This window comes from Hyperolius riggenbachi, chromosome 9 (genome assembly GCF_040937935.1).
Source record: "Hyperolius riggenbachi isolate aHypRig1 chromosome 9, aHypRig1.pri, whole genome shotgun sequence".
NCBI classification, from domain to species: domain Eukaryota; kingdom Metazoa; phylum Chordata; class Amphibia; order Anura; family Hyperoliidae; genus Hyperolius; species Hyperolius riggenbachi.
Window position 1 is genome coordinate 229,257,892 of NC_090654.1, and position 12,403 is coordinate 229,270,294.

The following is a 12,403-nucleotide window of genomic DNA, read 5'->3' on the forward strand; positions in this document are numbered from 1 at the left end:
ATACCACTTTTTTGAGATGGGGTCACACTGTTGTTTAATTGAATGCTCAACTGCTTCATATGTGTATCTTGCATGCTCTTGCTACAGATTTGCTATACTTTGCTCTGTGACTTATATCAGTATTGACTCCACTTATATCCTGACCTGCTGTCAGTCATGTGTATGTCCCATTGATATTTTGTCTTCTTTTGTGATGTATTGCTTTTTTGCTACTATTGTGTATATTCAACGAATACAAATGCTTTTGCAAATTCACTTGCTGTTGTGTGAGTCAATATTTAGTAGTTGATACATGTAGGGCTATGGCCCAACTTATGGACTAAGCACCCATTGTTATTATAAACTGCATTGTGTGTCAGGTGTGCAAACCTTCTTCCTAAATAAAAGATAAGCAGATAAGCGCATTTGAATGCACAGGCTGTAAACAATATGTCTGCTTCCATGAATCAGGAAGTAGAAACTGTGCAGATTTATATTAGGATTTGTATCAGTTGTAACAAAGAAATGTTTTTTTTGTTTAAAGGAAAACTTAAGTAAAAAAAAAAAGACATTTACTCACCTGGGGCATCCCTCAGCACCCCAAAGCTGGATGGTGCCCTCGCAGCCCCGCTCCCATCGTCCTGTCCCCGCCGGCGGCTACTTCCGGTTCGGCGACAGCCGCCGACAGGCTGGGAACGCGGCTGTTTTTCCGCGTTCCCAGCCGCTGCTATCACCCTCAATGCTGCTATAGCGTATATATATATGCTATAGCAGCATAGAGGGTGATAGCAGCGGCTGGGAACGCGGAAAAACAGCCGCGTTCCCAGCCTGTCGGCGGCTGTCGCTGAACCGGAAGTAGCCGCCGGCGGGGACAGGACGATCGGAGCGGGGCTGCGAGGGCACCATCCAGCTTCGGGGTGCTGAGGGATGCCCCAGGTGAGTAAATGTCATTTTTTTTTTTTTTTACTTAAGTTTTCCTTTAAAGGTGGTTATGCTGTTGTGTATCTTTTAGGCCCTGTTCACACCTAAGCGGGTATCACGCGAGGTGGTAAAACCATGCGATTTTTGCAAACCGGTTACCTGTACAGTTTGCAGGCGATTCTGGAGCGATCGCAATTAGCATGTATAGAACTGCTAATCACGATCATTCCCAAAATGCTAATTTGTCCAGTGATTTTTCTGCGTTTATTGTGGAAAAATCACGCCCGCCAACCGCTAGTGGTAATCGCTAGCGTTTTGCGATTCCTAGTGTGAACGAGCCTTTAGAAGCAGAGAGGAGCTCTGAGTTCAGGGCCACTTTAAAGCAGGATGAAACTCCCATTAGGGAACTCTTGACTGTGACTGACTGCATGTTCAGGCCAGTTTAGCCCATTAACCACTTGACGCCCACAGTGCTACGCCCCTCTAAAGACTAGGCTGTTTTTTGCTGTGCAGGCTTTTCAGCCTCCTACACAGCCCAGCAAAGGAGCCCAGCGATCAGACTCGCCTCCTTTTTTTGTCCCTAAGGGCCCTTTTCCACTAGCAATCGCAATCACAAATCACAAACGCCAGTGATTGCGATTGCGATTTTTCATTAATTCTGTTATGCGATTGCGATTTGCGATTGCATTATTATTGTAAAAATCGCTCCAGCAAGCGATTGCGATTTGCGATTAGCGATTTCCAAATCGAATCACTGTAGTGGAAAATACTTCTCATGATTTATATGATAAAGTAACAACCCTAGCGATTTAAAAATCACTAGCGATTTGCGATTTTGCGATTCAGCAATCACAATCGCTCTAGTGGAAAAGGGCCCTAAGGGGACATTCCACCGGAGGGGTCCGATTGCTGCAGCAGTTTGATGTTTTTTTTTTTTGTATTTGTTTTTTTTTTTTTGTATTTGTTTTTTTTTTGCCTCTATGAGTCTCTCTCTCCCTCCCTCCTCCTCCCTCCCCTTCCCTCCTCCCCTCTCCCCTTTCCTTCCTCCCCTCCGTGCACTGGAATTGGAACAGGACGGCAATCCGTCCTGTTCCGCCTCTTATAGGCATCAGCCTATGAGAGGACGGCGATCCCCGGCCAATCAGAGGCCGGGGATCGTCGATCTCGTACAGCGCTGCCGCGGACCACAGCGATGTACGCATGTAAACAAAGGGGATTTCTTTCCTCTCTCGTTTGCAAGCAGCCTGCTAGCCGCGATCGGCGGCTAGCAGGCTAATCACGGAGCTCTGTTCCATGAACGGGCAGGGAATGATCGCACATGCGCGCGGCTGTTCCCTGTGAAACTGCAGCCCCAGGACTTGACGCCAATTGGCGTTAGGCGGTCCTGGGGCTGCCGCCGCGTTCGCGCCCATTGGCGTGAGGCGGTCTAAGTAGTTAATGTGTGACGAGTTAACTGTTGTCATGGCTACTACTACTATTACATGGAGGTGGTAAAATTGTTTGATTGGCCAATCATAATTTAAAGTGTACACCATGCTTAAGCTAAATGCAATTCAACCCATGTGGCTTTGGATAGTAGGTGGGGCTAGATTTCCCTGCATGGAGATCTACCTGTTTGCAGAGTTCCCCTGTGCTTGGTCAAGTTCTTCACTTTAGGCAGTGTTGAGAGCCTGGAATGCTGCCTTACCACTAGTTTCTGTATTGTAATCAGTTGTGCCTTAAAGTGAAACTTAGAATTCCCCCCTTTGCTCCAATAGATTAACTACACTATTCTAAGTATAAACTTGTGTTTTCATAAAAAGTGCCAGAAAGGGTAATAGTTTTAACTTCATTTTCTAATGAAGAGGTATTTGTACTGTAGCATAAGACTGTATTTGTACACAGTCTTACATGCCTACTTACAGTGATAGCTTTAAAAAAAAAACTAACAGGACTCTACCTGAAAGTGTACTTCCTGGTACAGGAGCCACAGCTTTGGCCACATGAACATAGACCAGTTTTGCATTAGAGTACAGAACAGGGGTGAGCTGCTTGTGAACTACAAGTCTGCATCTGGATGTAAAACAGACTGGGCCAGTATAGAGACAGACAGAAGCTCTCACCCATCTCTGGTGCTTAGACCCGAATGGGTCGGCAAGTTGTGCAAATAAAGAAGTATCAGAGACAGCCTGCTTATTCCTAATGCAAAATGAAAGTTGAAAATTAGATCCTTACCTCAGTGGCAGGAAACCTCTGGATAACCATATTGTGCACAAGGTTAGCTAAGGAGCTTTTCAGGCTGATGATTTTTGGTGGAGTAGACGTGCTTATTTGACTCGGCTAATTTAGAATTTTACCAACATAGTTTGGTTATCAAAATTACAATTTTCAAATGTTAACTGTCTCCGGACCTTGCTAATTGAAATCTATGCTCTGTTTGAAACCTGTAATCCCTGCCAGGACGTAGATTTCAATTACCGCGTCGCACACTAATGTTGATTGTGCAGCAGAAGCCCACTCGCTCTGCTATTACTATGACAGCAGAGCTCCGTAACCCTGTCAGGAGCTGATTTCATTGGCTCCTGACCTTAAATGAAAATTTGAAAATGCTCATTCAACTAAATGTATGGCTGGTGATATACTAATAATTTGTAAAAACATTTAGGTTTAAATATTTATAACTTTTTTTTTTTTACATAGGAACTCCGATGATACCTGTACCAATGGGTTTAATGGCTCCAGGACCAACTGTAAGTCTATTCTTACTCTAGCTTTTTCATATGGTGATCTTGCGCTCCAAAGAAGAATTTTGCAAAGCATTAAATAAACGTATATTTTGGGTTATATCAGTTGTTCACAATTTATTAATCCTTTGCTTAAAATCCACTTTGAAAGATCACTTAAAGTGTTCCTTAAGTTACATAAGTAAATATAATACAAATCCTGTTCAGAACTGTCGATTTCCTATTTATTTTTTCCCATTACAAGTGTCAGTAAATCAGTGTTTTATTTTTTAGGTTTTTGGTACCATTTACTTTGTAGAGCCCACCTAAACCCAATAATGAACAATTTCTAAAATTAATCATGGTTTTTATACAGTCAATTTATAAGCATTGGATCTTTTTGGATCTGAGCATTTCAATCTAAAAAAAATCCTGTGTGAGCTGGTTCTCTAAAGCCCAAGTAGTTTTCTATGAGCAGGCTGAGGTCGTACAATTGCTCAATACTTACTGTAAAGCATAAATCTTTGCTTAAAGCGGACCAGAAGTAAGTAAAAATAAAGTTTCGCTTTCCTGGGGCTGCCCTTTGCACGAGATGTTACCAAATGATCCTCCGATTCCCCCAGCATGGCTCCCTTTCTTTACTTCCAACTTACAAGTCGAAGGCCACTGTGCGCATCCTTGCTCACGTCGCCGGGACCATCCTGTGCAGTATGAGAATGTCTTACTGCGCCTGTGCAGGTCGCTTCCGGTGACGGGAGCGAGGATGTTCGCGGCCAGGGTCGCGCAGACGCAGTAGCATGGGGATTCACATACATAAACTGAGCCGTGGCGAGGGACTGGAGGATCGTTTTGCCCCAGCGCGGGCACAGGACGTCTGCAGGGGTGTCGGTAGAAGCCCCAGATAAGTTAAATGCTTTTTTTTTTTTTTTTCTTCTCCATTTTACAGGTTTCCTTTAAGTTAAAGCAGTGCTATTATAGTGGTTGATTTGCGCTCCCACCCATTTCTTGTACATGCTGTTCAGTATGGATGAGAAACTATAGTTAGCACTTTGTCCTAGTGCAGTAAGTACTTATACATGCCCAGCATGCAGGTGGGCACTTTCATTATTATCCTGATATGGCTGTAAACGCCACATTCTTGTACTACCATCTTGCCACTACACTATCAGTGTGAGCTTCCAAAATTGTGATCTGAGATAGCGATATTACGGGAAGAACACAAGCAGGCCCTGCTCACTGATCAAACAAAGAATGCAGGGATGCTTTGAAATCTAGTCCTGCATCTAGTGTTCTTCCTACTTTGAGAGTCACACCTAAATGACCCGCCCTCTGGTTGTGTTTAAAGAGGACAGGATGCAAATAGAAATAACATTTTGACATCGTATTTGGCTTATAGAGCAAGTATACATGCTATGACTTCAACTTGCTGTGTGCGGATATTCATCTTTTTACTCAATTTATTTAGTGCAGACGTATTACGCAGCGCTCACAATCTAATCCCTACCATACTCGTATGTCTGTCTGTATGTATGTATCGTGTAGTGTATGTATCATAATCTAGGGCCAATTGACTTATCTGTGTGTTTTTTGGGTGTAAGAGGAAACTTGGGTGCCCAGAGGAAACCCGCGCAGACACGGGGAGAACATATAAACTCCTTGCAGATGTTGACCTGGCTGGGATTTGAACCGGGGACCCAGCGCTGCAAGCAGGGCCGGTTCAAGTAACAGTTGGGCCCTAGGGCAAAATTAGCCCCCCCAACAGACACCCCCCGACCAAAAAGCGTCATTAGAGGCCCTTTGTTGCAGCCAAACTTCCCTCCTGGGCCCCTGAGCTGGCTGCTGACCCTCCCTCAATCACCTCCCAACTTAACAGACTCTGCAGAGACCCTGGGGAGCAACAGTTAACACGGGGAGGGACACCTTGGGGGCCCCTACAGGCTCTGGGGCAGTTGCCTATTTTGTCCTATGGTAGCTCCGGCCCTGGCTGCAAGGCAACAGCTTTAGCAACTACGCCACCGGGCTGCCCACTATGCCACCGTGCTGCCCTTTTAATCTTACTGCTCAAAAATTAGCTTTGTTCAATTGTGAGAATGTTTTCTTTTTATGAGATTTAATTAACCCTTTAGCAGCCAATTAATTTGGAGGCTTGCAAGTGCTCCAGGCCAATTTATTTTAGAAATTTTTTTTAATTTTTTACATTTTCCTGCTTCCAGTTAAGGTGGCCATACACTCGTTAGATTAGCAGCAGACAGATCATCAGATAGATTTTCTGATCTATCTGATGTGTTTAGGAACATTTTTTACTATGAACAGATTTCCAATAGATTTCAGTATGAAATCTGTTGAAAATCGATCTGATGTGTATGTAGGTCCCATGCAAATTGATAAGCAATCTCTTCCGATCGACCTAGATTTTCCATCATGTCAGATGGCCGCAAATCTATCAATCGAGCAATCGATTTTCGATCAATCGGTCGAAAATCGGCTGAGTGTAGGGGCCACTTTAGTAGTGGTGTAATGTGTATTTATGGCCACTTGTCACTAGGAGGCAGTGTGAGACAATAACAGAGGACTTCTGATTTTAGTTTCTCTATTTTCTGCTGGTAGAAAGAGATCAAAGCATTCCAAGAATTTACAACACAATGTGTTCTCCCAACTGAAGTCAAGTGCAGTGCACTTACTGTGGTTTGCAAAAGTATTCGGCCCCCTTGAAGTTTTCCACATCATGCTCTGGGGGTGCTTCTCTTCATCAGGGACAGGGAAGCTGGTCAGAGTTGATGGGAAGATGGATGGAGCCAAATACAGGGCAATCTTGGAAGAAAACCTCTCGGAGTCTGCAAAAGACTTGAGACTGGGGCAAAGGTTCACCTTCCAGCAGGACAACGACCCTAAACATAAAGCCAGGGCAACAATGGAATGGTTTAAAACAAAACAAATCCATGCGTTAGAATGGCCCAGTCAAAGTCCAGCTCTAAATCCAATCGAGAATCTGTGGCAAGATCTGAAAACTGCTGTTCACAAATGCTGTCCAACTAATCTGACTGAGCTGGAGCTGTTTTGCAAAGAAGAATGGGTAAGGATTTCAGTCTCTAGATGTGCAAAGCTGGTAGACATACCCTAAAAGACCGGCAGCTGTAACACGCACCCCACTTTGCAGTTTGTTTGTTTTTTAAATGTTTTGAATCGTATTATTTTCGTTCCACTTCTCACGTGTACACCACTTTGTATTGGTCTTTCATGTGGAATTTCAATAAAATTGATTCATGTTTGTGGCAGTAATATGACAAAATGTGGAAAACTTCAAGGGGCCGAATACTTTTGCAAACCACTGTATCTCAAACGAGATAACTCTATTGAGGTTACTAATAGGTTAAAAAAAATTAACATACAACCCAGTTTGAATAAAGTATTTTCTGTATCTTTCAGTAATAACTGTGATGTTTGGTCTACATTAACCGTCAACTGTGTAATGTGTACTTTTTTTTTCTTGCACCCCAAGGTTTTGTTACCAACAGTGTCTATGGTTGGAAAACACCTCGGACCCCGGAAGGATTTGATGGGTTTTAAGAACAAAGAAAATGATGAGAACTGTGGACCAACTACCACTGTTTTTGTTGGAAACATTTCTGAGAAGGCTTCTGACATGCTTATCAGACAGCTTTTAGCGGTAGGTATATGTTCAAGAAACAATGCAACTTTGCTTTTCCATTTTTATTTTTAATGCAAATAGATTGAGAAGACAAAGCGTAGCTGCATAGCACCTCTACTTTTATCTTGGTGTAACTATTAGTTATTGTTTTATTTATAGAGCACTAACATATTTTGTAGCGCTGTACAATAAACAAATAGCATAGATTTATGCGCAGTTCAGCATACTGTACAATCAGGACAACCAGTGACAGTGGCAAATGGGACGTGATGCAACACATTCAGTGTAAAAGGATCATCAAGAATAAATAGGGAGAACCATATGCAAACTTCTTAGTTTCCTTATAGGTAAAACCTAAAACTACAACTTTGCATTACGTCCTCTCTCTCCTCTTTCCATTTCTGCTTTTTTTTTTTTTTTTTTTTTTTTTTTTAAGCAGTGTAGCATGTCTTATAAGTGTTTTTATCAAGTTTTTTTTTTTGTGTGTGCTTAACCTCATGTATGTATTTTATACAGAAATGTGGCCTAGTCTTAAGTTGGAAACGCGTGCAAGGTGCTTCTGGAAAGTTGCAAGGTATGAGGGGCCTGTAAATGTTTAGTTTTTATTTCCTTCCACCCTTTAGTGACAAAATTGGGGCAGCATACTTGTGTTTTCTGCATAGGGAAACACATTTAACTGGAGAACCCATGTTACTCAATGGGCTAGTTTAAACTTACATGTGTTTTCGCATGCAGAAAAAAAAACATCAGTGCAGCATAATTCCATACAATGTGTGTGTTGGTTTTTTTTCCAATCCATTACGGTACATCTGCTGTGAAAAATGCTCATTATATCCACATACAAATGCGGCAGAAAACACATGCAGAAAACTAACAGACAAATGTGAATACGTCTTAGAGACACTGAAGTCTCATAAAAATCATCTTTTTATTTCAAAAATGTCTTTAACATGATAGCCCTAACTAAATGCTGCATCCCCGTGGCTGAAATCTAACTAAATCCCTCCTAACTCCCCCCCTCCCTCCCTTTCCCCCGCAAAATCCACGACTTTCTTGGTCATGGATTTTGCTGCTGGAGGAGGCAGAGCTTTCAGCCACAGCTCTGCTTCCTTACGCTTCAATCAGCGCGTATCTCCGCCTCACCCCCTGCCCCTCTCAGTGAAGGAAGACTGAGAGGGGCGGGCGGAGGCAGGGTGATCTGGCGCTGATAGACGCGTGGAGAGGCAGAGCTGCAGCTGAAAGCTCTGCCTCTCTCGGAAGCGCTGCCCGGATTTCCCCCCGGGTAGTTTAGGGGGATTTAGTTAGATTACAGCCACGGGGATGCAGTGTTTTAGTTAGGGCTATCATGTTAAAGACATTTTTGAAATAAAAAGATGATTTTTATGAGACTTCAGAGTCTTTTTAAGGGTTTTAGCACACTTTCACACTATTATGCCACGTAGGTGGCGGTGCATGTCACAGAAACTCACGACTTTCCATTGTAGACAAAAATGTATGGAGCAGAGTGTTCTTTGAACGCTGTGACCATCAGACAGTGAGTTCTATCTGTCTGTCTCTGAGTATTGCTTGCATATGCATTTTTTTAATTCAGTGTGTGTGTGTGTGTGCCCTAAAGAATATGTTGAAAATGTGGGTAGTTGATTGTGTTTCGCTAAATTTTAGTATCTGTTAATATTTATAACAAAACGGATAAGAAGAAAAAAAAATACCCTTTCCTATCAATTGTAGAAGGCCTATTATCTTTAATTCAACACTAAACGATTGGGCCGATCATCCCAGAATTTATGTGCATGAGAGCTCTGTCCCCTTCTAGCTGACAAAAAAAGGCAGGTGCATGCGCAGAAGGCTGTGACTGAGCCAGTTACCGGGGCTGATCACGGCTAAACGGTAGGTTTTTATAATCACTACAAACTACTCAAATGACCTTGATAAGGTTACATTCCCTGGTGATTTGGCCTGATAACATGCACACAACTCTGCATAATCTAGTTATTAAATTGAATCCTCTTTACCTGTGATCTATTTGCTAGTAATTGGTGGGTGTGTATAAAAAGGTCAATGGCTTTCTGGACTCTTGACGGGTGTACAAATGAAATCGCAGCTATTGCTGGCGGCCGAATTACAGTATTCTAAAAGTAATTTAAGCGCCTGTGCGCTGCTATAGCCGTAATTCCTATTACGGTCTATGGTGGCGCCGACTGCGGCCAAATCTCCTGCGCTGTATTCCACGTGTTCCCCTGACACACCCTTGCATTTTTTATCCAGTATTGCACGGATTTCATTATTTTTTTTGGGGGGAGGGGTGTGAGATGATTCTAAGTTATGGGAAAAATGAAATAAATGTCAAGGATCTGTGGGAAAAGGTAGTGAACTCTATAAGACGGATGGGTTATAGGAAAATATCGAAGTAATTGAGAATTCCAATCAGCAGTGTTCAAACTTTAATTAAAGTGGAAAATGATGGCTTCTGTTGAAACCAAACCATGGTCAGGTAGACCAACTAAGATTTCAGCCACAACTGCAAGAATGAAATGTTTGTGATGTAAGGCTAATCTCACAAATAACTTCAGGTAAAATACAGGACTCTATGAAAAAAAAAAGTGGTGTGGCACTTTCAAGATGCATAATAAGGCACTTATTGGATGGGCTGCATGGTTGAGTTTTCAGAAGAAAACCATTACTATGCGAATGCAACAAAGAATCCCTCTTACAATATGCCAAACAGCGCAGAGACAATTCTGAAACTTGGTACTAAGTGGTTTGGAGTGATGAGACTAAATTTTTAATTTTTGGCCACAACTATAAATGCTACATTTGGAAAGGAGTCAACAAGGCCTAAGATGAAAGATACGCTAATCCTACTGTGAAACATGGTGGTGGATCACTGATGTTTTGCAGATGTGTGAGCTACAAAGGCACAGGATAGTCAGAATTGATGGCAATGTGAATGCAGTAAATAACCACATACTGAAGGATAATTTGCGCTCATCAGCCAAGAAGCTGAACATGGGATGTACTTGGATATTCCAACAGGTCAATGATCCAAAACATAATGCCAAGTTGTCCTGTCATTCGCTACAGCACAAATCAGTGAAGGTTCTGGAGTCACCATCTCAGTCTCCTGAGCTCAGTATCATTGAGCCACTCTGTGGAGACCTCAAACATGCAGTTCATCCAAGAAAGCCCAAGAATAACTGAAGTGTTCTTGCCAGGAAGAATTAGCAGGTTTACCGTCTGATAAGACAAAGATCCTCATCCACAACTGCCACATAATACTTCAAGCTGTTACTGATGTTCAAGGGGGCAATACACTGTATTAAAGTGAACCTAAATTCAATTTAAAAAAAATCCAGATTCACTTACCTGGGCTTCTACCGGCCCCCTGCAGCCTCCCCGTGCCCGCGCCGTGACTTACTTATACTCCGGTCCTCCGCAGTGACCCAATTTCGTTTTTGGCAACTCTGCCAGTCGATGGCCACTGCGCCTGTGCGGCCCTGGCCATGTGCATCATCGTCTTGCGCATGCGTAGATTGAGCAAGCTGTGTTGCCGAAAACTTAACTGAATCGCTGCAGGGGACCAGAGGCTTGGTATGTCCTGGCGCTGGTACAGGGCAGCTGCAGGGGGCCTGTAGAAGCCCCATTTAGGTTATTTTGGATTTTTTTTTTTAATTGACTTTAGCTTTACTTTAAGAACTGGGGTAAGTAAACTTTTGATTAGAGTAATTTTGCTAGTTTGTACAGTGATAATTATTGAAAAAGAGTAAACACGGTTGTTTGACAATTAATGGCTTTAGCTAACCACTAATCATGAGTGAAAGAAAAGTTTGTTTTATTCATATCATAAATTCTGCCATGGTATGTATCCCCAAACTTTTTTGGTCAAGGGCCTTCATACTTCAGACTGCTGGGGGGCTAGAGCATACATAAAATGATGTTGAAAAACATTACATTTAATCTAGGTATTGGTTCCAACTGCTCCCCCTCCCCCTCTTCTCCAATCATGCCCAGAGGGGAACTCCCAGTAGCAGCCATTCAGTCACACGGCGCCTGAAGAATGTCTTTCTGAACCAACATTGACGCATACCCAGGTGACAACCTGCCGTCCAATTGGACAGCAGTGTCACCTGACGCGGAATTGGATTGGAAGCCAGCAAGTGACTGCTTGCTGACTTCTATGTGGATGGATGGTGTCAGCACTGCTATTCTACATGCGGGCTGCCGATATTTAAAATACATTTTGTCTGTCTGGGGGCCGGTGAGAAAGCATCAGCGGGCCACAGTTGAAGACCACTTTCTAGGGGCATTTTTTCTCCCTACTTCATGGTCACTTTAAAGAAAATGTAACCTGGATATATGCTTTTCTCCAATTAATATATTAATATCTGTGTTAAAGGCACAAACTGCACTGTCGTGATATGGCACTGGGCTTTGAATGTCTCTCAGATTTGTGTTTTCTATGTTTCTTCAGCTTTTGGGTTTTGTGAGTATAAAGAGCCTGAGTCTACTCTTCGAGCCCTCCGTTTGCTCCATGACCTGCAGATTGGAGAGAAGAAACTACTTGTGAAAGTTGATGCTAAGACTAAAGCCCAACTGGATGAATGGAAGGCAAGCAGGCGTGCTTCCAATGGGGTAGGAAACAAATTCATAAAACAGATACAGTAGAATCCCTTTATAGTAATCGCCAAGGGAGCTGAGCACTGAGTTTACTATATCCAGAGGTTTACTATATTAGCATTAACTATAATGAGATTCTACTGTATGTACAAAATTCTACACACATCACCCCATAATGACAGTTTGAAAAAGGGTTACTTGAGGTTTAAGCGAATTTATTAAAAACAGAGAGATCACGTATACATACTTATTCGCAACCTTTGCTCAATACTTTGTCGATGCACCTTTTGGCAGCGATTAAAACCTGATGGATATATATTCCTGTTTGCTGTACTGTTACACAGTATGATGCTGCCACCATGCTTCACTGCAGGGATGGTATCGGCTTGTGGCTGAGTAATGCCTGATTTCCTACAAACGTGATGCCTGGCATTCACACTAAAGAGTTCAGTCTTTATCTCATCAGACTGGAGAATTTGTTTCTCATAGTCTGAGAGTCTTTCAGGTGCCTTTTAGCAAACTCCAGGCAGGCTGCCAT

The 12,403-nt window shown here is 42.7% G+C and overlaps 1 protein-coding gene across 6 annotated transcripts in view; it reads left to right on the forward strand.

Annotated features, from left to right (window-relative positions):
- The window catches only part of RBM25 (RNA binding motif protein 25), a 66,858-nt gene that overhangs the window by 8,154 nt on the left and 46,301 nt on the right, over positions 1–12,403 (forward strand). For 5 of the 6 annotated variants that reach the window (XM_068254112.1, XM_068254115.1, XM_068254114.1 and 2 more), the window contains exons 3-6: positions 3,580–3,629; positions 7,102–7,269; positions 7,768–7,825; positions 11,720–11,880. In XM_068254112.1, the coding sequence (XP_068110213.1) occupies positions 3,580–3,629; positions 7,102–7,269; positions 7,768–7,825; positions 11,720–11,880 (437 nt within the window). The remainder of the gene's footprint in view (positions 1–3,579; positions 3,630–7,101; positions 7,270–7,767; positions 7,826–11,719; positions 11,881–12,403) is intronic. The other variant, XM_068254113.1, reaches the window with a different exon arrangement.